At 52.2% G+C, this 24006-nt stretch overlaps 1 protein-coding gene across 1 annotated transcript in view; it reads left to right on the forward strand.

Annotated features, from left to right (window-relative positions):
• The window catches only part of PPFIA1 (PTPRF interacting protein alpha 1), an 86460-nt gene that overhangs the window by 44078 nt on the left and 18376 nt on the right, over window positions 1-24006 (forward strand). The window contains exons 12-21 of the mRNA XM_082659450.1: window positions 1606-1737; window positions 2913-2975; window positions 4049-4128; window positions 8521-8656; window positions 11932-12155; window positions 14227-14458; window positions 16780-16809; window positions 19651-19802; window positions 20673-20845; window positions 21248-21341. Coding sequence (XP_082515576.1) covers window positions 1606-1737; window positions 2913-2975; window positions 4049-4128; window positions 8521-8656; window positions 11932-12155; window positions 14227-14458; window positions 16780-16809; window positions 19651-19802; window positions 20673-20845; window positions 21248-21341 — 1316 coding nt within the window. The remainder of the gene's footprint in view (window positions 1-1605; window positions 1738-2912; window positions 2976-4048; window positions 4129-8520; window positions 8657-11931; window positions 12156-14226; window positions 14459-16779; window positions 16810-19650; window positions 19803-20672; window positions 20846-21247; window positions 21342-24006) is intronic.

The following is a 24006-nucleotide window of genomic DNA, read 5'->3' on the forward strand; positions in this document are numbered from 1 at the left end:
GAAAGCGTGGTGGTGGAGGCTCACATCAGCTGAGTCCTGAGGGAGCTTTCCTGGAAGATTTGGTCACACGGTGAGATGGAACCTCCAGGAAATAGAGCGAGTGGTGGCCCCAGGTCCAGGCGTGCCACATCAGTATTGTCACCACCAGAAAGCGGCGTTCCTGGGCCTGGACTGCAGAGCATCAAATGTGAGCTTCCAGGAAGGAAAGCGTCTGCCTCCCATCAAGAGATCTGCATGCCAGACGCCCCTGCCCCCGACACAGGCATGCGCCCTCCCCTCTTAGGCGGAGAATTGGACTCTGACCGCTTGAGGGGTGCACTTCATTACTTCCAGAACTCGTTGCAATAGGGATGCAGTTTATGACTAAGGCAATTCAAAGCAAACTTTTAAGTGGTTTTGCTTTAGAAATATTTGAGGGACTTCCCTGGTGGCACAGTGGTTAAGAACCCACCTGCTAGTGCAGGGGACGTGGGTTCGAGCCCTGGTCCGGGAAGATCCCACATGCCGCAGAGCAGCTAAGCCCTTGCGCTACAACTACTGAGCCTGCGCTCTAGAGCCCGCGAGCCACAACTACTGAGCCCACGTGCCACAACTACTGAAGCCCGCGCTCCGCAACAAGAGGAGCCACCGCAGTGAGAAGCCCGCGCACCGCAACCGAGAGTAGCCCCCGCTCACCGCGACTAGAGAAAGCCCGCGCGCAGCAACAGACCCAACACAGCCAAAAATAAATAAATACATTTTTTTTTTTTTTTAATTTGGATGCTGACAGCCTTATCGTACGGTGAGCTGGGCCTCTTCTAGATGGTGGTGGTCGCTGTGTTTTGGGCGTGATTCTGAGCGCTTTGTATTTAGTGCTTCCAACAACCTAGGAGAACAGGGAGACCCGCCGAGGGGACCTGCCCTGATGTGTGCTGCCTGTCAGCACTTTCTGTCCCCTCCACTTTTCTTCTGTGTTCATTCAGGGTGTGGGGTGAAAATAAGCTTTTGAAACCATGAAGTTGATGCTAGTTTTATAGAACACAGACTTACCAATTTTATTACATTTAAAAATTACTTGCGGTAATTATTTCTAGTTTTTTAGTATAAATTATCATTACAAAGAATTCAGGTGATGTTAAGAGTATAAAGAAAAACATGTGAAAGTCTGTCTCCACTGTTTTTTTTCCCAAAATGAAATTTTTTACCTTTTGCTTTATAAGTTGAATTCATTTTACCCCCTTAATCCAGATTCAAGCTTCTGTTTACATGCTGGGAAGTTCCCCCTCCAGTGTGTGTGTAAGCTGATCCCCTTTAAAATGTGCTTGTTTTCTGCGTGTAAATCTGCTCCTTGAGTCCATCAGACAGTTAATGGTTGGTGACACTAATGAGGCCCCCTGGGTGCTTTGTGGAACAGAAGCAGTGGGAGGGACCTTTCTCTGCACCTGCAGTCAGCTCTGGTGATCCAGTCGGTTCCGGTGACGGTGCAGAGTCCACCGGAGATGGCAGTGGGAGGGGCAGCCTGGGGAGCCAGGGCATAGGCCAGTCACGTCATCGCTCCTTGGCGCTTTTAAAATAATGACCATACTTGTTCTTGAAGTTTGTAAGTTTTTGTTTTTCCTATTTTAGGCAAGGCAGAGAGAAAAAATGAACGAAGAACACAATAAACGTTTATCAGACACTGTTGACAAGCTGCTTTCAGAATCCAACGAGCGGCTTCAGCTTCATCTTAAAGAGAGAATGGCAGCTCTGGAAGACAAGGTGCGCTCGCACACCGTCCCCGAAGGCCCCTTTGCAAAAGGGGCGCCAGGGGCTACGTCCTCGCCCAGGCTGTGCGTGTGGGAAATTGCCTGTCATTCTTACTCTCCAGAACAAGAGTTAGAGAACTGTTTCCATAGCGGGCCAGCCACGTAGTAAATATCCTAGGCGTTTACCAGTCGTGAGTAATTGAGTAGGAGAAGTTCATGCTGATCAGTTAAGTAGCATGAAAGCAGCCACAGGCAATCCGTGAAGGCACGGACGTGGTTGTGTGCCACTGGCGGGCCGAGTTTATCAGCCCCTGCGCCGGAATTTTCTAGGTCCACCCTCACCCCCTTCATTGCTCTTGCATTAGAGGTTTATTTCTGTCTCTTGTGTGTGATGTAATATAAAAGATTTAACCATCTAAAAACACGCGTTCTCATATTCCAACTCCAGCCTTCTCTCTTTTCATTTGGTTTGGAAAATGTCTAAGCCTGGACTCTTGCTGCTCATCATGGAACTACTGTAGCTGTAACCAGAGTAAAGGAGTAGCCGAGAATCTATGTCAGAGAAGCTCTGATGGGCGACACTTTGGTTCGGGTTTGATAAAAAACCTGTCCCGACTGCACCAGTGCCCTAGAGATGAGGCCCAAGAATCTTCCCTGAGATTGGCACCTGGGCTGATGCTTGTTTGGGAGAGACCAGTGGTTACCACTAATTATGTGGCACGTTTCATTTTACACAAAACCCACGATGAAATGCATTACTAGAGACCACATAGGGCAGTTACCTCACTTCCTCCCTGATCTGCGGGCCGGCCTTAAGGTAGGACTATTTTTGTCTCAGATTTGAATTTTGCATGTGAAACTTGTGCCGGTTTCCCGAGTGACCACTGAACTGCAAAAGCTGAAAGCCGGTATAAACCAGTTTAACTTACCCCATGAACTTGACCTCCTTACATCTAGAAAATCAGTCGGTGAAGAAGGAAATTTTATATGTACAGGTTATGATTAAAAGGTGTCATCTGGCCTCGTGGCTGGCAGTTCACCCTGGGAGTGTGATCTGCCCATTAGTATGTTCACGTGGCCCATTCCTTCCCGCGGTGCTTCACTGTTTCAGACAGAACTGTAGCCGTCCTATAGTACGTGGAACATTTTTAAGAATTAACACTAAAAGGCTATTTATATCTTTTTCAGAATTCCCTCCTACGAGAAGTTGAAAATGCAAAAAAGCAATTAGAAGAAATGCAACATGATAAGGTGCTTCAATCTCTAGATTGTTTAGAAAGCTGTTAAGAGCTGAATTGAGCTGGGTTCATTGTTACTATAATTATTACGGCTGTTTAGCAGAAGTTGAGTTACATTTTCTTTATGGCTAGTCCACTGCTATAACATATATAGCACTCCGGGATTTGTGTGTTGAAGGCGTTTGCGTTTTACATGGATTTAGAGTCCAGCAGGTGTGTGTGCTTCAGAATTCTGAGTCCTTTCTGGGTTCATCTGAAAGCTGAAACAAAGCAGGAGCCTTTCATCTGGAACAGTGCCGTCCATCAGAAAGATAATAAGAGCCACATGTGTAATCTAACATTTCCTAGTAGCCACATTTAAAACAGTAGAAAGAAACAGGTGAAGTTAATTGTATTGTGTTCTACCCTATGTAATCAGAATGTTATCTTATCGTATAATTGCTCTAAAAACGAATGAGCTGCTTTACGTTCTTCTCTCCACCTGAGTCTTTGAAACCTGCGGTGTGGTTTCTGGTCACAGCACTTGGCGCTTTGGGGTGGCCCGTCCCAGGCGCTCAGTAGCCACATGAGGTGAGTGGCAGCTGTGGCCCACAGCGCAGAGCAGGAAGGCTGTCCGTTGACTCAGAAACTCTGGCAGTCTGCCTTGTCGCTTTGCCCTGTGAGGAAGTGGCGTTGGGAGTAGGGCTGGCACATGAGTGGATGTGTGCTTGGTGTAGACAGCTAGAAGCAATGCAGAGGAGCGAGTGCGATGGAGAGTGAATCCTGCGTGTGTGTCCCCCAGCCCTGCCCCAAGTACAGCTTGTCTCAGAATTCATTATTGTTAATGGCTTGGCGTTTCTCTTCTGAGAGCTTTTCTACAACCAAGATGTAACTTTTTGTTCACTACAGCTTATAAAGTTAATACTGGTCTGAGCGTTTATGTTTGCTATAGGACTCTTGGAGAACGTTTTCTCAGAATTAAAATGTTTGGATTTTATAACTGCTAATGTAACGTGTTACGGTTTTGTTCAGCATTTGAGCACATTTTGATGCAAGTCATTTTATATCCTGGAAGCAACACGTGTTATGCCATTTGCTGTTTTGTAGGATCAGCTCGTACTAACCCTGGAAGCCTTGAGAGCTGAACTGGACCAGACGGGGCTGAGAGGGGCTCCCCTACACCACAGGTAGGACGTTCCCCAGGTCACAGCTCTGCTCAGCACTGTCGTGTGTATACAAGGGCGTGTCATGGCTGCGTGGACAGTATGACTGGGTGGGTATAGCTCGTGGTCGCGCCTCCAGGAGCCTGTAGCTTAGTGGCAGGCTAGAGGGAAGAAAGAGTAGAATATCATTCCTAAGGTTAGAACTCGGTACCTAGGAGAGTGGCAGTCACATTACTGACAAGACTCAAAACCACAGGAGGCGGTTTGGAAGGAGGGTGGTGGCTCGTTAATATTTGGGTGTATTCATTTGAGGGACCTGACAGACTGTGACACTGATGTTTCTTAAGAATCGCAGGTTAGTGACTTGCAGTCATTTTAAAATGTATTGAGACATGACTTGGCGTTGGCTGCCGTGGGAGGAACCACCTGGCTTGTGAGTGAGTTGAGCAAATGACTCAGCATCCTGATTTTTTTCTTACTTGTCATTATAGGGGCGATAATTCTTTTTAAGCTATTTAAATTTTTCTTTGCTTTCTTTGTGGAAAATGATCATCAAGTGAGAGTTAAACTTTAGCAAAAGTTATTGAAGAGCTTAACTGGTGACATTCATCCATCTGTAGGAAAGAGACTCCTGCTTGAATCGTGATTTAGGAGACAGTTCGGAGCCTATACAGATATTGCAGCATTTGCAAACGTAGGGGACCGTCAGGGTCTAGGGTCCTTGCAGAACCTCCTAGAAAAAAAGAGAAATCAAGGAAGATAGAGACAGAGCCAGAAACTTTCCCTGTCTCCAGAACCACCGGGGGGTAGAATTTCAAGGAGAGTGTGTGAGCTTACGGACGGTGGGGGGTGGGGGGGTGGAGGGAGATCGGGACAGCGGCATCGCTGGACTTGCTGGCTAAGGTCCTCTAGGGTGAGGTCAGAGGTGGAGGCAGAGCCCTGCTCACGGGGTAGATGAGGTGCGTGTGAGGACGGTGCGGGTACCTGGAGGAGGAGGTGGACACAGCCTGTTACTCTTTTGGGAGTTTGAGTGATGAAGGGGGCGCGAGTGCCAGAAGCGAAGGGCTGGCACAGTTGCGGGGGTTTTCAGTGGAAAAGCCTTGGGCATGGTCACCAGAGCCATGTGTGACAGTGAAAGTCAAGGACGAGGAAGCAGCTCTTGCTCTGATGGCGCAGGGGGGCGGGAGGGGGGCTCCGTGCTCTGATGACGCAGGGGGGCGGCGGGAGGGGGCTCTGTGCTCTGACGGCGCAGGGGGGTGGTGGGGGGAGAGGCTCGGTGCTCTGATGGCGCAGGGGGGCGGTGGGGGGAGAGGCTCTGTGCTCTGATGGTGCAGGGGGGCGGGAGGGGGGCTCTGTGCTCTGATGGCGCTGGGGGGTGGCAGGAGGGGGCTCTGTGCTCTGACGGCGCAGGGGGGCGGCGGGGGGAGAGGCTCTGTGCTCTGATGGTGCAGGGGGGCGGGAGGGGGGCTCTGCTCTGATGGCGCAGGGGGCTGGAATGGGGGGGCTCTGTGCTCTGACGGCGCAGGGGGGCGGGAGGGGGACTCTGTGCTCTGATGGCGCAGGGGGGTGGAGTGGGGGGGCTCTGTGCTCTGATGGTGCAGGGGGGCGGGAGGGGGGCTCTGTGCTCTGATGGCGCAGGGGGGCGTCGGGAGGGGGCTCTGTGCTCTGACGGCGCAGGGGGCGGGAGGGGGGCTCTGTGCTCTGATGGCGCAGGGGGGTGGAGTGGGGGGGCTCTGTGCTCTGATGGTGCAGGGGGGCAGGAGGGGGGCTCTGTGCTCTGATGGCGCAGAGGGTGGGGGGGGCTCTGTGCTCTGATGGCTCAGGGGGGCGGGGGGGCTCTGCTCTGATGGCGCAGGGGGGCGGAGGGGGGCCTCCGTGCTCTGATGGCACGGTGGGGGCTGTAGGCGAAATCTGTGCTCTGAAGACAGTGGGCTGGAGGGGCTGGGTACTGCGGGAGGGGACGTTTCAAGGAGGCAGTTCTCGAGGTGTAATGTCAAGTGGCTTAGCAGAGAGGTGGTTGGGAGCTGTAGAAATGGGAAAAGACGGATCACAGCAGGTGGGGAGGGGGGCCTCGGGGTGCGGAGGGGGGACTGAAAAGATGGCTCGTGGGCAGGGCAGGCTCGGCTTGTTTGGCAGGACTTCACAGTGAAATCAGTCACCTTGTCTCTGAGATCTTCTGGGAGGAAAGCCAGCTTCTGTTGACAAGTGGGGGACAAAGATGGTGGCTGGGCTCCGTAAGGAGACTGGGAAATGACTGCTGCGGGGCGACAGAACCCGGGGGCGTTTGTGGACTTCAGAGGATCCGCCAGCCACCAAAAGCACGTGCGGGATTTTGTGTCGTAGCTTTCACCCGATTTTGAAGTGTGCTGTGGCCCCCAAGCAGTTGGGTAGAGGTCATGCTGAGAAAGAAGGAGCAGTTTCCTTAGGCATGAGGCCAGAGGGGAAGGGGAGACGGTTGCGGTTCAAGGGAGATTCCAGACTTTGATCTCCTGCAAACAAGGGATAAATCCTATGCAACACTTGAAAACATTTCTTTTTTTTTTTTTTTTACATCTTTATTGGAGTATAATTGCTTTACAATGGTGTGTTAGTTTCTGCTTTATAACAAAGTGAATCAGTTATACATATACATATGTTCCCATATCTCCTCCCTCTTGCGTCTCCCTCCCTCCCACCCTCCCTATCCCACCCCTCTAGGTGGTCAGAAAGCACTGAACTGATCTCCCTGTGCTATGTGGCTGCTTCCCACTAGCTATCTACCTTACGTTTGGTAGTGTATATATGTCCATGCCGCTCTCTCGCTTTGTCACAGCTCACCCTTCCCCCTCCCCACATCCTCAAGTCCGTTCTCCAGTAGGTCTGTGTCTTTATTCCTGTCTTACCCCTAGGTTCTTCATGACATTTTTTTCCCTTAAATTCCATATACATGTGTTAGCATATGGTATTTGTCTTTCTCTTTCTGACTTCACTCTGTATGACAGACTCTAGGTCTATCCACCTCATTACAAATAGCTCAATTTCATTTCTTTTTATGGCTGAGTAATGTTCCATTGTATATATGTGCCACATCTTCTTTATCCATTCATCCGATGATGGACACTTAGGTTGTTTCCATCTCCTGGCTATTGTAAATAGAGCTGCAATGAACATTTTGGTACATGACTCTTTTTGAATTATGGTTTTCTTAGGGTATATGCCCAGTAGTGGGATTGCTGGGCCGTATGGTAGTTCTATTTGTAGTTTTTTAAGGAACCTCCATACTGTGCTCCATAGTGGCTGTACCAATTCACATTCCCACCAGCAGTGCAAGAGGGTTCCCTTTTCTCCACACCCTCTCCAGCATTTATTGTTTCTAGATTTTTTGATGATGGCCATTCTGACTGGTGTGAGATGATATCTCATTGTAGTTTTGACTTGCATTTCTCTAATGATTAATGATGTTGAGCATTCTTTCATGTGTTTGTTAGGAAGACATTTCTTTTAAAAACGTCGAGCAGTGGGTGAACCAGAGGAGGCTGAGCTAGCACGTGGTCCTGGCCCGCTCTGCAGAGGGTGTGAGGAGAGCTTTACTCTCCTCAGGGGAGTGGGGTCTGTTTCCCGGATTTCAGGGCTCCTGCGAATGAAGGTGCCACCCTTCTTCCCAGAGACAAGGGCCGAGCAGCTCCTGGGCTGGGCCCGCAGTGCAGGTGGGCCCATGGTCAAGGCTGGGCCGCGCCTCCGCTGACCGGGGTGTCTCCTGACACCCACGCCCAGTTTCTGTCGTCATGCTCAGGGCCCCAGCCACCTGTTCTGGGACTTCTTCAGCCTAGCGTCTTGATCGTTAATGTAATTACACCCAGGACTCTGCTTTTGATTCGGAAACAGCAGTCCATCTAAGCTCTAAGCCGTGGTTCAGAGGGGTTTCTGCTGCGGGTTTGTCTGAGGCGCTGTGAGCGGTGTGGTTCAGAGGGGTTTCTGCTGCGGGTTTGTCTGAGGCGCTGTGAGCGGTGTAGACGGTGTTCCAGGTGGAGGAACGTTTATGATTGATGGGCTTCACACCGGGCATCTTGGCCCAGACAGGAAAGGAGAGAACAGCTGAAGGCCAGAGGGGAGGTGTGGATGTCAAGGAAAAAGCCGGGCAGGTGCCGGGCCCAGCGCCCTGACCTGAGGGCGGGTTCCCAGGTGGACCACCGACCCCTGGGCGCCGCAGACAGCTGGGTGCCGTCCCTGTCACTGGCATGTCCTCGTGTCCGCGCTGGCTTTCCCGGATGTGGTGGGGCAGGCGGCGGGGTGCTGTTGGAGCGGGCGAGCGGTGCCCTCCTGGGCGACCTTCTCCTGTGACATCACTCAGTTTCCAAGTTGACAGGTTCCGGCTTGGCCAACAAAGTGAGGTCACTTTCCTCCTAATAATGACCTTTTTCTTCCCCCGTGTTTCAGCCGACCCCACTTGGGCAGCGTCCCAGATTTCAGGTTCCCCGTGGCAGACGGGCCCTCGGACTCCTTCAGCAGCAGCGCGGTGTTGCGACGCCCGCAGAAAGGCCGGCTGGCAGCGCTGCGCGACGAGCCTTCCAAGGCAAGCCCCCCCCCGCCCCGCCCCGCCCCGCCCCGCCCCGCCCCGCCCCCTGTCCCGGGGACCAGCGCTCTGTGAGATACTGGCCTCCTCACCCTGCGGTTCGGAGACTGTCCTGAAACAAAGCTTGATGGGTCGCTTCCTCTCTTCCCCTACCCCCGTTCTCCTTTTTCTGACTAAGAGTTTACTTTTAAGGCAAGCTTTTTTTTTTTTTAAGAACAAATTTTGGTAACATGTGACCTACTGTAAGGCACAGCACAGTGCTGATTAGCACAGGTTTGAGGTCGTCCTTAAGAGTGAATGAATACACACATTCATCATCTTGTAGTGAGAATTCTCATTTGGAAGTTCAACTGCCTTCATATTTTTGTGCATTTCACGGCATATATATATATATTTTTTTTTTTTTTTTTTTTTTTTTTGCGGTACGCGGGCCTCTCACTGTTGCGGCCCCTCCCGTTGCGGAGCACAAGCTCCGGACGCGCAAGCTCAGCGGCCATGGCTCAGCGGCCATGGCTCACGGGCCCAGCCGCTCCTCGGCACGTGGGATCCTCCCGGACCGGGGCACGAACCCCCATCCCCTGCATCAGCAGGCAGACTCTCAACCACTGCGCCACCAGGGAAGCCCCACGGCATATATTTTTATATATGTCTCTGTATTTTGAGCTCCCATATTCAGTGAGCAGCTAGTTTGGGCCAGGCATCCTCAGACCTAGGGCTCCAGCAGAGAATTAAAAACAGACAAAATGGGCTTCCCTGGTGGCGCAGTGGTTGAGAGTCCGCCTGCCGATGCAGGGGACATGGGTTTGTGCCCCGGTCCGGGAAGATCCCACATGTTGCGGAGTGGCTGGGCCCGTGAGCCATAGCCGCTGAGCCTGCGGGTCCGGAGCCTGTGCTCTGCAACGGGAGAGGCCACAACAGTGAGAGGCCCGCATACCGCAAAAAAAAAAAAAAAAAACCAGACAAAATACCTGCACGCACGCACACTCCAACACGCACTCCCTAGTGAGAAGAGAGAGGCAGCAGTGAATGGAAAGTAAAATAAAACATGCTGTGTGTATTCTTTATCTACTGCTGCATAGCCAGTCACTGCAAAGCTCAGTGGCTTCACAGTGAACATTTAATAGTCCACAGTTCGTGTGCACGTGGGAGCATCTTAGTGGGCTGGGCCCTGCTCAGGGCCTCCTGAGGTCACTGCCACCGGAAGGCTCCCCCGGGGCTGGGTGGCACGCTTTCAGACTCCCTCACCTGGCTGTTGGCGAGAGGGCCCCGGTCCTTGCCGTGTGGACCTCTTCATGGGGCTGGCTTTCCTCAGAACTCCCTCCGAGAGAGAGCGGGGGAGAGCCCTTTCATGCCGCAGTCCCGGAAGCTGCACACCTTTGCTTCCACTGCGTTCTGATCGTTAGAGTGAGCTGCGAAGTCCTGCCCTCACTCACGGGGGTCAGGGAGGAATTGCCCTCTGCCTCTTGAAGGGAGGAGGATTAAAGAATTCATGGACGTATTTTTCAGTCACCACAGCCAGATGGTAATAAGCAGGGAAAGGAAACCAAGGGTACCCGAGTTGCCAAACAAGGAGGGGAATAATAATTTTTAAACAGGGTGGCCAGCGAGGGTCTCCAGGAGGGTGGCGTTCGAGCAAAGACCTGAGGAAGGGAGGGGAAGTAGCCATTCGGAGGTAATGGTCGTGCCAGCCAGACGGGCCGGTGCACTGGACGTAGGCTACGGGCGCGGGGGCGGTCGCGGTCCGGGAGCAGCTCAAGGCTGGGGTCTGTTTCCTGCTGTGAGGGAGATAGCCGGGTCGGGGGAGGCTGGGATCTGGGCCTCGGTCCCGTTCAGGTGGACAGGTCGGCAGCTGGGTGTTCCAGTACCCGGGAGAGCTCTCAACTCGAGGTAGACTTGGGGTCATGGGCATACAGGTGGTATTTAAAGGCATGAGCCAGATAGGGTCACCCGGTGGGTGCCTGTGGAGAGAGAGATGAGGTCCACGGATGGAGCCGTGGGGCACCCCGGATTCAGAGGTCGGGAGGCTGAGAAAGGGCGGCGGGGGGGTGAGGAGTAGCCCGGGAGGGTGGGGCTGCTGAGTCAGAGGCTCCAGCGCTCTGCTGGGCGGTGTGGGGGAGGGGACCTAGGCGTGCGGGCTCCACGGAGCCCCCTGGAGCCACACCTGCTTGCAGAGAGTGGGAGACAGACGGAGGAGGAAAGGGGCGGCGTAGAGGCTGCCCTTGGGCGCTTTCAGGGAAACGCAGTGGTTGCTGGAAGGAGCCCTGGAGGGAGAGTTCTGTGGTTCCTGCTGTGTGCTTTTAAGGAGAGAGGAGGGAGTGGACATCCTGAGGCTGTTGGGAATGAGCCCCTAGGACGTGGATTAGCCACAGGGAAGGAGGAGTGATGGCAGGTGATCCTGGACCAGCTGAAGGGGGTGGCCCGGCCCTGGGGAGGGTCGGAAGACGGATTGCGTGGGCACAGGCCCCAGGGGCAGGGGGCTGGGGAGCCTGCGTCTAGAGGCTGCCCCGTGGTTACTCTGAGGTCCTGTCTGGCAAACGGAAGGCAGGACCCTGGGCTGAGCGTGGAGGTGGGGATGGGGAGTGGGAGGAGGTTTGGGGAGGGAAGGGGTGTGGGATGGCCCCAGAGGAGAGGCAGCGCAGGGCCCCAGCGAGCACGCTGCTTCTGTGCATGTTCTGATGACAGCGCAGAGGGCGTCCGGGCTCAGCACGGAGGTGTCCTTGCAACGCGAGTTGCAGTTCCCTAGAAAAGCCCCGCTGCTCTGCAGCTCCCTCGCCCCGAGGGCTGTCGGGGGCAGGCTTTCCCATCTCCCTTCTGCTGCTGCTCTTGTCTGCGCGTGTTGGGAGACGAGACTAAGGGACCTCTGAGAGCCCTGTTACGTGGTGGCGCTGGTGAAAGCTATGGCAGCCGAGGTGAACCCGGCAGCTTTGGATCTGAGGGATTTTTGTTTACTTCCCTTCAGCCTGGCTGATGGTGGCACGGAATTAATTTTTTTAATTTTCGGTTTTTGTTTCTGACGCGGTTGCCTCAGCCTTGCGAATAACGTCGTAGAATTGCCTCCCGTCCAGGCTAGGAAGTGAACGTGGCCAGGCTGTCTGAGAAATAGATTCTCCTCCTGCCCATTTCCTAAGTACTGCTCACTTCACAGATGTCAGTGGCTTCTAAGCGTGACCCATTTTTCCAAGGTCTTCTGGGTCTCTGTGTAAAGTTGTTTCAAGTTGCTGGTAGCCTGCAGTTGCCCTGACTGTCGCTGCTGAACCGCGGCCTTTCTTGCGCAGGTGCAGACGCTGGACGAGCAGGACTGGGAGCGCGCGCGGCAGGCCAGCGTGCTGGCTCACGTGGCGCAGGCGTTCGAGAGCGGCGCGGACGTGCCTGACGGCGCCGGCGACGGGGACACGCTTTTCAGCTCGGCCACTCTGCTGTCGCCCAGCGGGCAGGCCGATGCCCAGACCCTGGCCATGATGCTTCAGGAGCAGCTGGACGCCATCAACAAAGAGATCCGGTGCGTGTGCCCGTGCCTGGCTTCCCGGAAACACGGTGTCTCCGAGGGGTGGTCGCTACTTAGAAAAGCCTAAGTGTTCCATAAATAAGGAAACGTACGTCGGTTCTGTTTTAAGAATTTTAAGTCCTGAGATTGCCCTTGCTTATAAAGCTCAGTTAAGCAGGGCGTTGTCTCCACAGTTGTGGGGTCAGCACACTGTGTGAGATGTCGTGGAAGGGGGAGAGGCGTGAGGCGTTCAGCCCCTGCCCCCGGAAGCTGCCGACACACCTGGAGAGAGATGGCGGGGTGCAGAGAGCCGAGGCCATGCCCGTCCGGGGTGCAGGGCGGAGACATGGCGCCAGGGAGTCGGGGCGGAGTCGGCTCCCCGGATTCCTTTCCCGGGGCAGGGCTGGTGGGCATGCCGCAGAAAGTGAGGGCACACCCTTATTCGGCCTCTGCCAGCCGGCTGTGTCCCCCCCAGCTCTGAGCTGATGCCCCCCTGCAGCCCGTGCGTCCTCCAGCACGGAGAGGTCGCCCTCTTGTGGGTCCCTTGGAGCCTCGCGTATTCTGTGGTGTGTCCCAAAGCCACCGGGAACAGAAAAGCTGGGGTTTTCGGGTTGGCAGGCTCCCACTGGGACTTGCGATTTGCTTTTAAATTAACATAATGTGAAAATCGGTTCTTGTAAGACAGGGGTCAGAGGATGTGTGCTTGAGTATTTTCTAGTCTCATCAGTACATTTAAGATGTTTTCTTTAGAAACTGTTGTAGCAATTATAATAGTTACTTTGCAAAACAGGGAATAGAATCCAGAGGACGCCTTGTAGTGATCAGGAGGCCTTAGGTCTGGGGGCGGCAGTGTGATCGGGTACCCTGAGGCCTGCCCGGTGTCAGATCTGCCATGGCCACACCTCCTGTCCCAAGTCCACATGCAGAGCAGCCCCAGGCCGGTGACCCTGTGGCGGACTCGGTCAGAGTTGCTGCTCAGCTTGCTCTTGTCACATTAACACAGGCAGAGGTGCCCGTTCCCACCTGCAGAGAACGGGGGCCAGAGAGGAGAGGCCGCAGAATAAACGGCAAAAGTAGGTTGTGCTGCCTGCACTTTTGACTTCATAGACTGACTGCTTCGTGAGCCATGTTTGAACCCAGACGGGCTCTGAAAGACTGTCTTTCCCCATCCCTGCGGGAACTGTGAAACGATAATATACTTTTATTTTTGTAGCCAGGTAAAAATGATTTTTTCCTTATGCAACAGGTTGACCTGATGTAACTGGTAAATTCTGCCCATCGACTTTTTATCAAAAATGAGAAAATACTTTCAGTATATATAAACAGAACTTAAATTGGAAAGGTTACGACAAGGATCCGGTATTTTAATATCAAAATAATTGTATTTGCATAGTCAGATATTTAGACTGCTATTTAACCATCCAGTACACATTCGGGGAGAGGAACATTAACCTTGAATTCCAGAGTAATGCAGCTGTGGTCGACATGAATCCAGAAACTCACATGAGAGACTTCCCTGGTGGTACAGTGGTTAAGACTCTGCCCTTCCACTGTAGGGGGCATGGGTTCAATCCCTGGTTGGGGAACAACAACAACAAAAACCCCAAAAAACAAACAAAAAAAGAAACTCACATGAGGCTGGTAGAGAACTTTATGAAATAATACTTTTGTTCAAATTCAACCTTAAAAAAAAATCAACTCAGCATTTTCATCAGGTCTAGAGACTTGTGTTTAGAAACTCCACATTGCTTTGTGAATTGCTTTTTGATTATATCAGAGTTCCCTATTTCCAGTTGAAAAAATTGATAGACAGGTGTGCTGCTTTGCTGTAATAACAGGGAAGGTTGTAAATTTTAAATATTGTAAAAAAGCTGTAAATTTTAAATGTCTCATTATGCAGTGAGCGTTGCCACCCAGCCCCCATCAGAATTTAGTGTAAATAAGGAAAATCAAACGTGAATGATCGGAAGCAACTCAGTGCTAAGTCGTCAATCGTAAATAACACAGAACACAGACCCAGATTTGTTATCCAGACACGTTCCTCTGTTTTCTGACAAAGGCAGGTGACGGTTTTATTCTGTTTCAGGTTGATACAAGAAGAAAAGGAGAACACGGAGCAGCGGGCGGAGGAGATTGAGAGCAGGGTGGGCAGTGGGAGCTTAGACAGCCTTGGTCGTTTTAGATCAGTGAGCTCCATCCCCCCGTACCCTGCTTCCTCTCGGGCCAGCTCTTCCCCTCCCAGCAGCGGGCGGCCCACCCCTCGAAGGGCCCCGCACAGCCCGGCAAGGGAAGTGGACAGACTAGGCGTCATGACTCTGGTAAGTGTCTGCCTTCTCCCTGCTGCACCCTCCCCCAGCACACCTGGTTTGCTTGCTTGCTTTCTTTGTTAACCTAGAAGAAAGTCAGGTGCATTTGCTATGTTCAGGGGTTCAAGATTTTTAAAGCTAGTATTTAATCAGTCCCCCCAATTAATGACAAATTAATTTTGATGTTTGGACCACCAGCTTAGCATGTCATCATGAACTCATCCAAAGTTCTCCTTTGTGTAACATTGGGCATGGCCTCTGCAAGGCGCAGCAGCTACAGAAAAGTTTTTGTTTTTCAGGAATAGACAGCTTAGCAAGAGTAAACATAGGCAGCCCTAATGGCATCTCGAACACTGTACAGAGAGTCGATGCTGTCTTCCTTTACACTAGGGATGTCTCACTGGAGGGGGCAGGGCATGCAGTCACAACAAAACCGAAAAAGCTAAAGTGGTCCTCTTGCTGAGGCAGCTGGCCACGCACTCACGCCGGCTCTGCATGTGAAACCAGGTTAAAAGCCGGTGCCCCTGGGCTTCCCTGGTGGCGCAGTGGTTGAGAGTCTGCCTGCCGATGCAGGGGACACAGGTTCGGGCCCCGGTCCGGGATGATCCCACATGCCGCGGAGCGGCTGGGCCCCTGAGCCATGGCCGCTGAGCCTGCGCGTCCGGAGCCTGTGCTCCACAACAGGAGAGGCCAAAGCAGTGAGAGGCCCGCGTACCGCAAAAAAAAGAAAAAAAAGCTGGTGCCCCGCGGCTCCCAGGGAAGCAAACGGGCGTCCTCACTCTTCCTCATCTGGAAACGCGATGAGCACGTGGTGACAGCGTGCAGCTCTGGAGCACACGTTATAGCTTTCTGTGGATTTAGGTCTTCTGAGTGCATTGCTGTTCACCACGTGAAGTCGGATTTACAATATTCTGCTTTTTAACTGCACTTGTATTATAACTTTTTTCTGTTACCACCCATTTTCATTTTAGCTGCGTTGTTAGCGTATAAGTAAATGAACTGTGAATCATTTCAGTGACACGTGAAGTGGTGACTAGTCCATGTCGTGGTATTTGGGCATATACTGCTTCTGTAATTTACATCATTAGCTAATTAGCTGATAATTAAAACTCTTTGACGATTTCATTTGTGGTTTCATGCTTAGTATCTTTCAGAGAATTTGTAAAAACAGTTCTGTGTATTTTTTTCTTTGTTGTTATGTGGTTCTCTGTCCTGGCTGACGGTGTGTCTGCTTCTGTCATCGGTGTTGATTCCCTGTACCATCCTTTGTTTTATCAGTTAATCCAGACCCCAGCCTCCCCACCGCCGGGTCTGTAGTTTACCATCCAGCTCCGCTCCCAGTCCTCCCCACTCGGTTATCAGTCCCTTCCACAGCAGTGCTGTGCTCCACAGCGTGTGTCTATGCTTGTGGCTCATTAGTGGGGTTTCTTCGTTTCTCATTAAACAGTGTTTTTCCCCCATAGCGGTAAGTTTTATGTAGTGTATCACTGCATAATAGGTATGGCTACAGGCATGATGTAGATGGACCAGAGTGTTTTTGCTCACACTGTATAGCATACGTGTAATTCATAAGTGAGATGCTGCTTATATAAAGAAATGACCCGCTAAGTGTAGAATTCATGGACTCTGACACAACATACTTTCTGGTTTCAGTGCTTGTATTACTTAAGACGGTAAATCTCATCAGCCTATTAAACATGCACAGTTAGTGTCTTTACTAGACTATTTTTAATTAAATTATCTTCTATGAATCATAAAATGTAAAGACTGTCTGCTATTATGCTAGCTTTTATTCTTACATATTTTCACAGGGTACCTGCTTTAATCAATAAATTTATTTTGAGAAGTTTTAAATCAAATTCTAGGTAAAGATTTTACGTTAATGTCCAATAGGTGGTTAGATTTGTTCAGTGTTAAAATAGGTATTGCAATTACTTCCTCATCAGTTAGATTGCTATTTTAAAGTATAACATGTTTCTTATTAAGAAAAACTAAGTTATAGAGAAGTTTGGCTTAGAATAGACAACTGTTAAGGCCCTTTGTTATACAGAATGCCATATTATAAGAAATGGAGTATGTTGTAATAGAATTGTATCTTCCTGAGGAAAATTTATACTGTTTCACTAGGAAATCTTGAATAGCTTATTATATTTAACTTTTGTGGTCAAAAAAATGTTCTATTTCCAGTTACATTTTCTCTAAATCTTATCTCACTTACATGTGTTCTGTCATTTTCTTTTTAATGTATTTGCCTGTACTGATCCTTGAATTTTTAACTTCAAAGTGTGCAGTAAATCTGGTTTCTCTTCATTTCTTTGCATGCCATCTGTCAGCCTAGTGATTTAAGGAAGCATCGTAGAAAGGTAAAATATTTAGTAATTCAGCATGCCTTTGTTTCTTTGTGAAGTATTGAAGAGTCCCTGTCGTTTTACGTGAATGAACACTATGTGGTTGAGTACTGGTGAATAATTGACGTTTTAATGGAAGTGTTGAAACTCACCCTCCACTTAACATATGCTGATGGTTCCGCTGGAAATAGGTCGTTCACTGGGACAAATGTAAGAGTTTGCCTTTCTCGCGCTTGTTTGCCTTCTAAGTGTTGCACGCTTATTTACAATAGACATAGTGGTTTTTATTTTTTGTTATTTTTAAATTTTATTTATTTGTTTATTTACTTATTTATTTTTGGCTGTGCTGCGAGGCTTGCGGGATCTTAGTTCCCCAACCAGGGATCGAACTCGGGCCCCAGGCAGTGAGAGCACTGAGTCCTTAACTACCCTACCGCCAGGGAATTCCCCATAGTGTTTTTTAAAAAGAAATGATGGGAGGCTTCCCTGATGGCGCAGTGGTTGAGAGTCCACCTGCCGATGCAGGGGACACAGGTTCGTGCCCCGGTCCGGGAAGATCCCACATGCCACGGAGCGGCTGGGCCCGTGAGCCAGGGCCGCTGAGCCTGCGCGTCCGGAGCCTGTGCTCCGCAACGGGAGAGGCCACAATGGTGAGAGGCCTGCGTACCACAGAAAGAAAAAAAAAAAGAAATGATGGAAGCGGAGCCATAGATGCTAGATTTGGGGGAAAGCAATTTTAATAGTCACAGGTAGTAGCATTCGGTAGGCTGTCACTTTGTGCCAGGCGTCGTGCTGAATGCTTTACGAGTCTGTTCCCTAATCCCACAAACACCCACGTGAGGTCCAGGTGCTGTTGTTATCCCCATTCAACAGACGTGGACGCCGAGGCTTAGAGAGGCCAGGTGCTGCGCCCAGGCTCGCACAGTCAGTCAGCAGCGCAGTGTGGATTTGTCTGATTTCAGAACCTGGACCCTCAGCCCTGGCGCCGTCTGGCCCGCTTTTCCACCAGGAGCTCTTGTCTCCTTCACAGCATTCCTGACGGAGAGCGCTCGGGGCTCCTTCCTCTCAGATAACCCTGGACTGAGCCCCTGTTCTTGGAGGGAATACGGTGCGCTGAGGGCCAGATCTGTTGACCACGATGTCTCCCTCCCTCTCAGGCTCACAACCCCCTGGGCGTGCACTCACCGCGCAGCCGTGCTGCGGCCCAGCCGCCCAGCGCGCCAGCGCCCCTCTGCCAGGCCACAGCAGTGCGGCAGTTTAAAGTCCCGGCTCTGTCACCGATTGGTTGTGACCTGGGTGAGCCGCTCGCCCGCTCTGGGCCCGGCTTTGCCCTGCTGTTAAGTGAGGACAGCGGTAGACCCGTGCCCCTCGGGGTGGCCACGCTGTGCCGTCCCTGCACAGTCCACAGGTCGGCAGTGAGACACAGTTCTGCTGCATACGTTCGTAGTTTTCTTGGTGGCAAGACTTTCTCAATAAAGGTAGTGGCCTGTTGATTATGTCCCGGCCGGGGGGCCTGGTCTGTTGCATGTGGTAGCTTGAGCTCGCTGTCTGGCTACTGAGAGGGCCTTGTTCTAGGTTTGGCGTGTGTGCGCCAAGAACCAGGCACCTGCGGACCTGCCGCCTCCTCCACGCCGCACGTGGATGCCGAGACGCCTGCCCAGCTTGCGTGCAGCTGCCCGTCCTAGTCACGTGGGCACAGTGGGGCGGGCTCTCATCCCGGGGGAGGTGCCAGGCTGGGTGGGCCCGGAGGACTTCCTTAGGAAGAGGCCCTTGGGAAGGGCCTTGTCGTGTTTACTGGGCTTCAAAGCAGCTGTTTGTCTCCACGGAGTCCCTAGTCAACTCAGACCTGTGTCACTTCCCTGACCCATTTGATTTTTGTAAAGGATTGTTTGAACTTGAACTTGAGATCGATCCCTGTTAAGTTTCACATTGATGATTTCTAGCCTTTCTAGCCTTTTGCTATCTGATGATTGTAATTAGAAGTCAGGAGAGGACACAGTTTATCCAGCTGTCGCTTAAATGAGTTCAGCTGTATTTTGCCCCGGGTCACTTTGTTGTCACGAAGCCACTGTGGGGCTGCAGTGGATCAGTATTATTCTTTACAGAATCCCATTAAAAAGGCACAGGTCGGTTGCTCAAGTCGCATTGTTTCTACAAATGCTTGCCGTGCATGTTTCATAAAATCTAACCTGGCTTAACCACTAAACCCAAATTTATAAGGGAGATCTGCCTGGACCCTGAAGGGGTTAACCTGTTCCCCTACCGTAACCACCACCCTGCTTCCCACACTCACATCCCATTATAAGCCAAAAAGCTGGGAGTCTGGAAGAGATCGTCTTTCGATGAAGACCTAGAACAAGCTATTTCTTTTTTCCTCTCAAACAGAAAGGTCTGGACAGGTTTGCCTGAGAGGTTTCTTCCCCGTGCTAGTGTTTCTGTTGAATGGCATCAGGAGATAAACACAGCCGTCCTCTTCCTCGGGGTCCTCTTCATCGCGGTGGTTAATGCCATGCGTGGTTTATGGTGGTGGCTTCAGGCGGGGCTCAGCTCTCTGCTGCCCCTGCGGGCCTGTCTGGGTGGCCTGGATTCTAGGGACGGCAGGCCACGGGAGGCCGCTGTCCAGGTCTCCGCGCTCGTGCGGGTGCAGGCCGGCTCCCTCTGCTGACAGCCTTGCTTCTCATGAACAAGACAGCCCTTTAAGATGGCATTAGGCTAGATCAAGCCTTTTTGTACTGGCAGAAAGCATAGCTAATAGGTTTTCAGATAAGTTTCTGGTTATAACGTAGAGCCTCTGTGACTTCCTTTATCCGTCACAGTCTGTTGTCACCTAATTTTACACTTATCTCAATCCCTCAGCTGCCGGCTTCCCGAGATGAGGTACGAGACGACAAGACGACCATCAAATGTGAAACTTCACCCCCCTCGTCCCCACGATCCCTTCGGCTGGACCGGCTGCACACAGGGGCGCTGCACACAGCCAGCCACGAGGACATCAGGGACGCACGCAAGTAAGGGCCCTGCTCTCCTCCTTCCACTTTCAGGAAATCTGTTCGTCTTCTCTTGAAAAACAAGTCAGAATGATGATTTTAAAGAAATACCACTCAGTTCAGCGTGTTTGTTGAAGTGATAGACTTAGGGTGCCGACCCCTGCTCTGGGCGCTGTAGTGAAATCCGGCAGGAGGTGCCTTCTGTTTGGACAGAGTCGGCTTGGCAAGGAAAGAGTTAAGAGATATCAGCAATTTTAGAAACACCTCGTTTCTGCAGATTCTACCGATTAACTCCTTTGGGAACTTTCTTCCTATTCTGGCTGGAGCCTCCGCCCGGCGCGGGCTGTTTCTGAGCGTTACTCCTCTGTAGGACACTGCGTGGCTCTCGGATGCGTTCTTGTCCTTTCCGAGCTGTGAGGTGTCCCACCCCATCTTTCCATGCTCCCCGAGTGCCTCCTCTCAGGAGACTGTCAGTTGCAGTTCTGTGACGCTGGCCTTGTTCAGACCACCACCTGCTGAGCTCCTGTCCGGAGCCAGGCAGCACTCGATGCAGGGCACGTGTGGTCATCTCTCCAGCGCCCCTGCACGGTGACCATCGCTCTCCTGCCCCGGCCCCGGGGGCGTCTGCACCTGCCGGGCCATTACCTTGAGGGGCTCGGAGCACCCTCTGCACTGGGTGGTCTAGAGTCAGGCCCCTCCCCCTTCGGAGGAGAGCTCACGTCAGAGAGTCCCGGCCTCTGGGGAGCAGCTGTCCGTGGTGGGGAGCCTGCACCTCTCGTGCGCGCCGCGGTCCGCGAGGAGCCCCGTCTGCCGCATGGTGTGGGGAGCGAGCGTTGTAGGGGGTGTGGTTGCGCGAGGCCACCCGTTAAAGGTCACTTTCTGTCCCCAAAGCTCGACAGGCTCGCAGGACGGCCCCGCGAGCAACCCCAGCAGTAGCAGCAGCAGCCAGGACTCACTGCACAAAGCCCCCAAGAAGAAGGGCATCAAGTCCTCTATCGGCCGCTTGTTCGGCAAGAAGGAGAAGGGCCGGCCTGGGGCCCTGGGCAAGGGGTCGCCGGGACCAGGTGGGTGGTTTCCAGCCGGCCCTTCAGCGTTCGGAGGGGGCAGGGGCTGCACGCACACCTCTGCGCGCCCCTCCGCCGCCCCGTCGCCACCGCGTGCTTCCTCACACGAGCTGGGTGTTCTCCCGGGTCTGTTTCCCCAGTGGGTCCACACACGGCCCAGAGAGCACGGGTAACGTCTGCCTGCCTTGAGCAGCTCAGCGTCTCCCAGGCGTCAGCCTTCCTGCCTCTTGAGCGTTTTCGTGTGCGTGTGTGCGTGTGTGCGCGTGGGCCGTCTGGTCGGAAAGTTCACCTTTAGAATTTTCCTCACTCTCCCTACAAAAACTCCTCCACCTGTTTACAGAAACACCTAACTCGGCCGTGTTGATTTTCTCTCAATATTTCGACCACTCTGCTTCCTCGTAGCTGTTATTTCAGAGACAGAAAACTCATCTCAAGATGCCTTGGGACTCAGCAAATTGGGAGGACAGGCTGAAAAAAATCGTAAACTTCAAAAAAAGTAAGGTTTTTGTTTTTTGTCGATCTCACTGAACAGTTTTCAGTTGTTCCTGATGCTTAACTAATGTTTATTGATTAAATGTGATATCCAGCTCTGTAGATATACTATCTTCTGAAAGCTTAGCCCAAAGCCTTTATTAAACTGTGCTTCCCGGAGGACTTAGAACACCTGTGAATTCGGGGAGGCCTCACACGTGGGCTCCTGGTCCACTCTAGAGAGTTCTCTGGCGAGGGCGTGTCGTGGCTGAGTCGTGCGCAGCCACGGAGCCTTCGTATCTGAATGCGGCTCCTGCACGAGTCAGCTTTGGGGCGTTGGGAAGCTTGGCCTTCCTGTGCTTCAGTTTCCTCATCTGTGAGATGCGAGTCATAGTAGTACATACCCCATGGGGCCTTTACGAGCATTAGCTGTACAGATACGTCTACGTATACGTCCACGAGGCTCCTTAAGCAGTGCCGGCGCTGGGGCAGACGCGCGTGTGACTGCAGCCACTACGGGGACTTGGCATTTGCGGCTCACGCTAGCCATCAGTCAGGAAGTTGTCACTTACCATGTTGCCCTTTTTTTCCCTCCTCTGGTAGATTTTGTATTTTTACCTTAAACAGACTCTCAGTTTTGCAATCTTATTAAATTTTAATTCTGAGTTGTCCTGATTTCTGAAAATAAGCGATAACAGTAGGGATGGTTTTCTGCAAAGGAGCTCGGGCGTTGTGATGCCCCAGGATGAGGCACAGAGGCACATAGCGTGTGCATGTGTCTCTGGGTCCAGAGACGTTTTCTGACCCAGGACGATTTGTGTGTCGGGTGACCACATCCCAAACGAGCGCTAAGTAGACGACCTGGATAGGCGGAGGCTGTCCCAGTGAACTGACAAGTGGGAAATAAGATGGAACGTTTTGTAGTCTCGGGTGAGCACGAACCTGAGAGTGGGGAAGGTGGTGATAAGGTGGTAATACTGGCCCTTGAGACGGGGGAAGCTGGGTGGGCTCTGTGATAAATCTGACGATGGGGAAGGTCATCTGGCCACTGTCAGGCACCTTGAGAAACCAACGCTGGTCTGGAATCCGGGGCCTGCAGGCACTGACCCCAGGACCACCCTTGAGCCCACGGGGACCCTCTCCACTAGAGGCCAGTTTGCCTTTAGCCCCTCAAGTTGCCTGTTGATTTTTCTTTTGTGAAATCTGCCTCATTTTAGCTCTCTTCTTAGAAATCACAGTTATCTTGCGTGGCATAGTGTTGATTGCGTTCCGGGGGAAATGCTGTCCGTTCGGTCATTGCTCACGACACCGTAGGGGAATACTCGGTCTTTGGTTCCCTGGAAGTGGAAAACTGTAGAAACTCAACAGCAAAAGCTGATTTGAGTGTTGCTGTCTTTGAACTGTAGAGAGTGTCGTACCCGAACTCAGGTGACTGCCGTTCGCTTATGGGGACTTAACGTCAGAGCCTTTTGCCCTTCTGGAGTCATGCCAGGACACTTCTGTGCCCTAGATTCTGCTGGGGCGTTTCACTTGACATCTTCCCGCTCAGCTGCTAGAGACCAGGAGGGGTTATGGCTGTGCCGCCAGCCCTCCCACCCTCTGCTCCTGAGCGTTGGTGTTTCACGTAGCGTCAAACGTAGTTTTCCACTGTGTTTTCTCCATTTGTCTTGTAATTCTCCGGAGGAAGCTCGAGTGGTGGGCTGCACGTGGCAGACGTCGCTGGGTTACTTGCCCGGCGTGTGATGAAGTTCCGTGCGCTGGTGTGTGTGTGTCTGCTAGGCAGGTTCCTCTGGAGCGCGGGTGCTCAGGCTGAACTTCTGACTCTGTGTTACCACGGCTGAGAGTGCACGAGCAGGGTGTTCTCTGCTCCACCGTCACGCGCGGCAAGTTCTAACATGTACTGACGACTTGGAGAACAACGCAGAGTCCGAAGGTTTTCTGACTACAGTGGGTGATTTTAGTTCTGTCAGTTAACCAGAGATACGATTGGCTTCAGGGAGAATGCTTTACTTATAAACGTGAAAAAAATATTTTAGCTTTCCAGAAAAAGTACTGTTTGAATATAGTTTAACGTTTATGGCATTATCGATGGGAGAATCAAAATACGCTTGTCAGAAATATTTTCTTTTTATCAAGCCCCAATTTATCTCAGAGGTGCTCTTTTAACTGCTGAATTTACACAGCCAGTGCGTCCACTTTTTTAGAGAATTTTCAAAATTTGGTGAAGATGAGACTTTCAGGTTTCATGAAAGCTACATGAGAGAGCGCGGCGGGCACACTTGGTGCTGGACGTGCTCGGTGGGGCGTGGAGGCTGCAGCTGTCATGGGAGCCGGCGTCCCTGACCATCGTCGCGGTGGCCTGGGCTCTAGACGGGCTCCCCGCGTGCGGGCACTTGCTCAGCGGCGTTTGAACTGGGCCCCGTTAATAAGGACCTGGTGTTGTAAATGCTGTCTTTCCACCTCCCCTTGGTTGACGCTGTCGTGCGCTCACGGGGGAAGCTGAGTCGTGGGGTTTGCTGTGCTGTGTGTCCTGAAACCTTCCGCATTGCCCGTCGCCAGCTACAGGCTCGGAGCTGCACTGCTTTTGACGGGAAGTGGCACCGCAGTCCTCCTGCCCGGGCCTCTCTCCGGCCCTGCACCGGCCTGCGCGGCCGCGTCGGTGAAGTGGAGCCCGGTGAGCCTTTGTAGGA

Source organism: Grampus griseus, assembly GCF_964374135.1.
Source record: "Grampus griseus genome assembly, chromosome: 8".
NCBI lineage: Eukaryota > Metazoa > Chordata > Mammalia > Artiodactyla > Delphinidae > Grampus > Grampus griseus.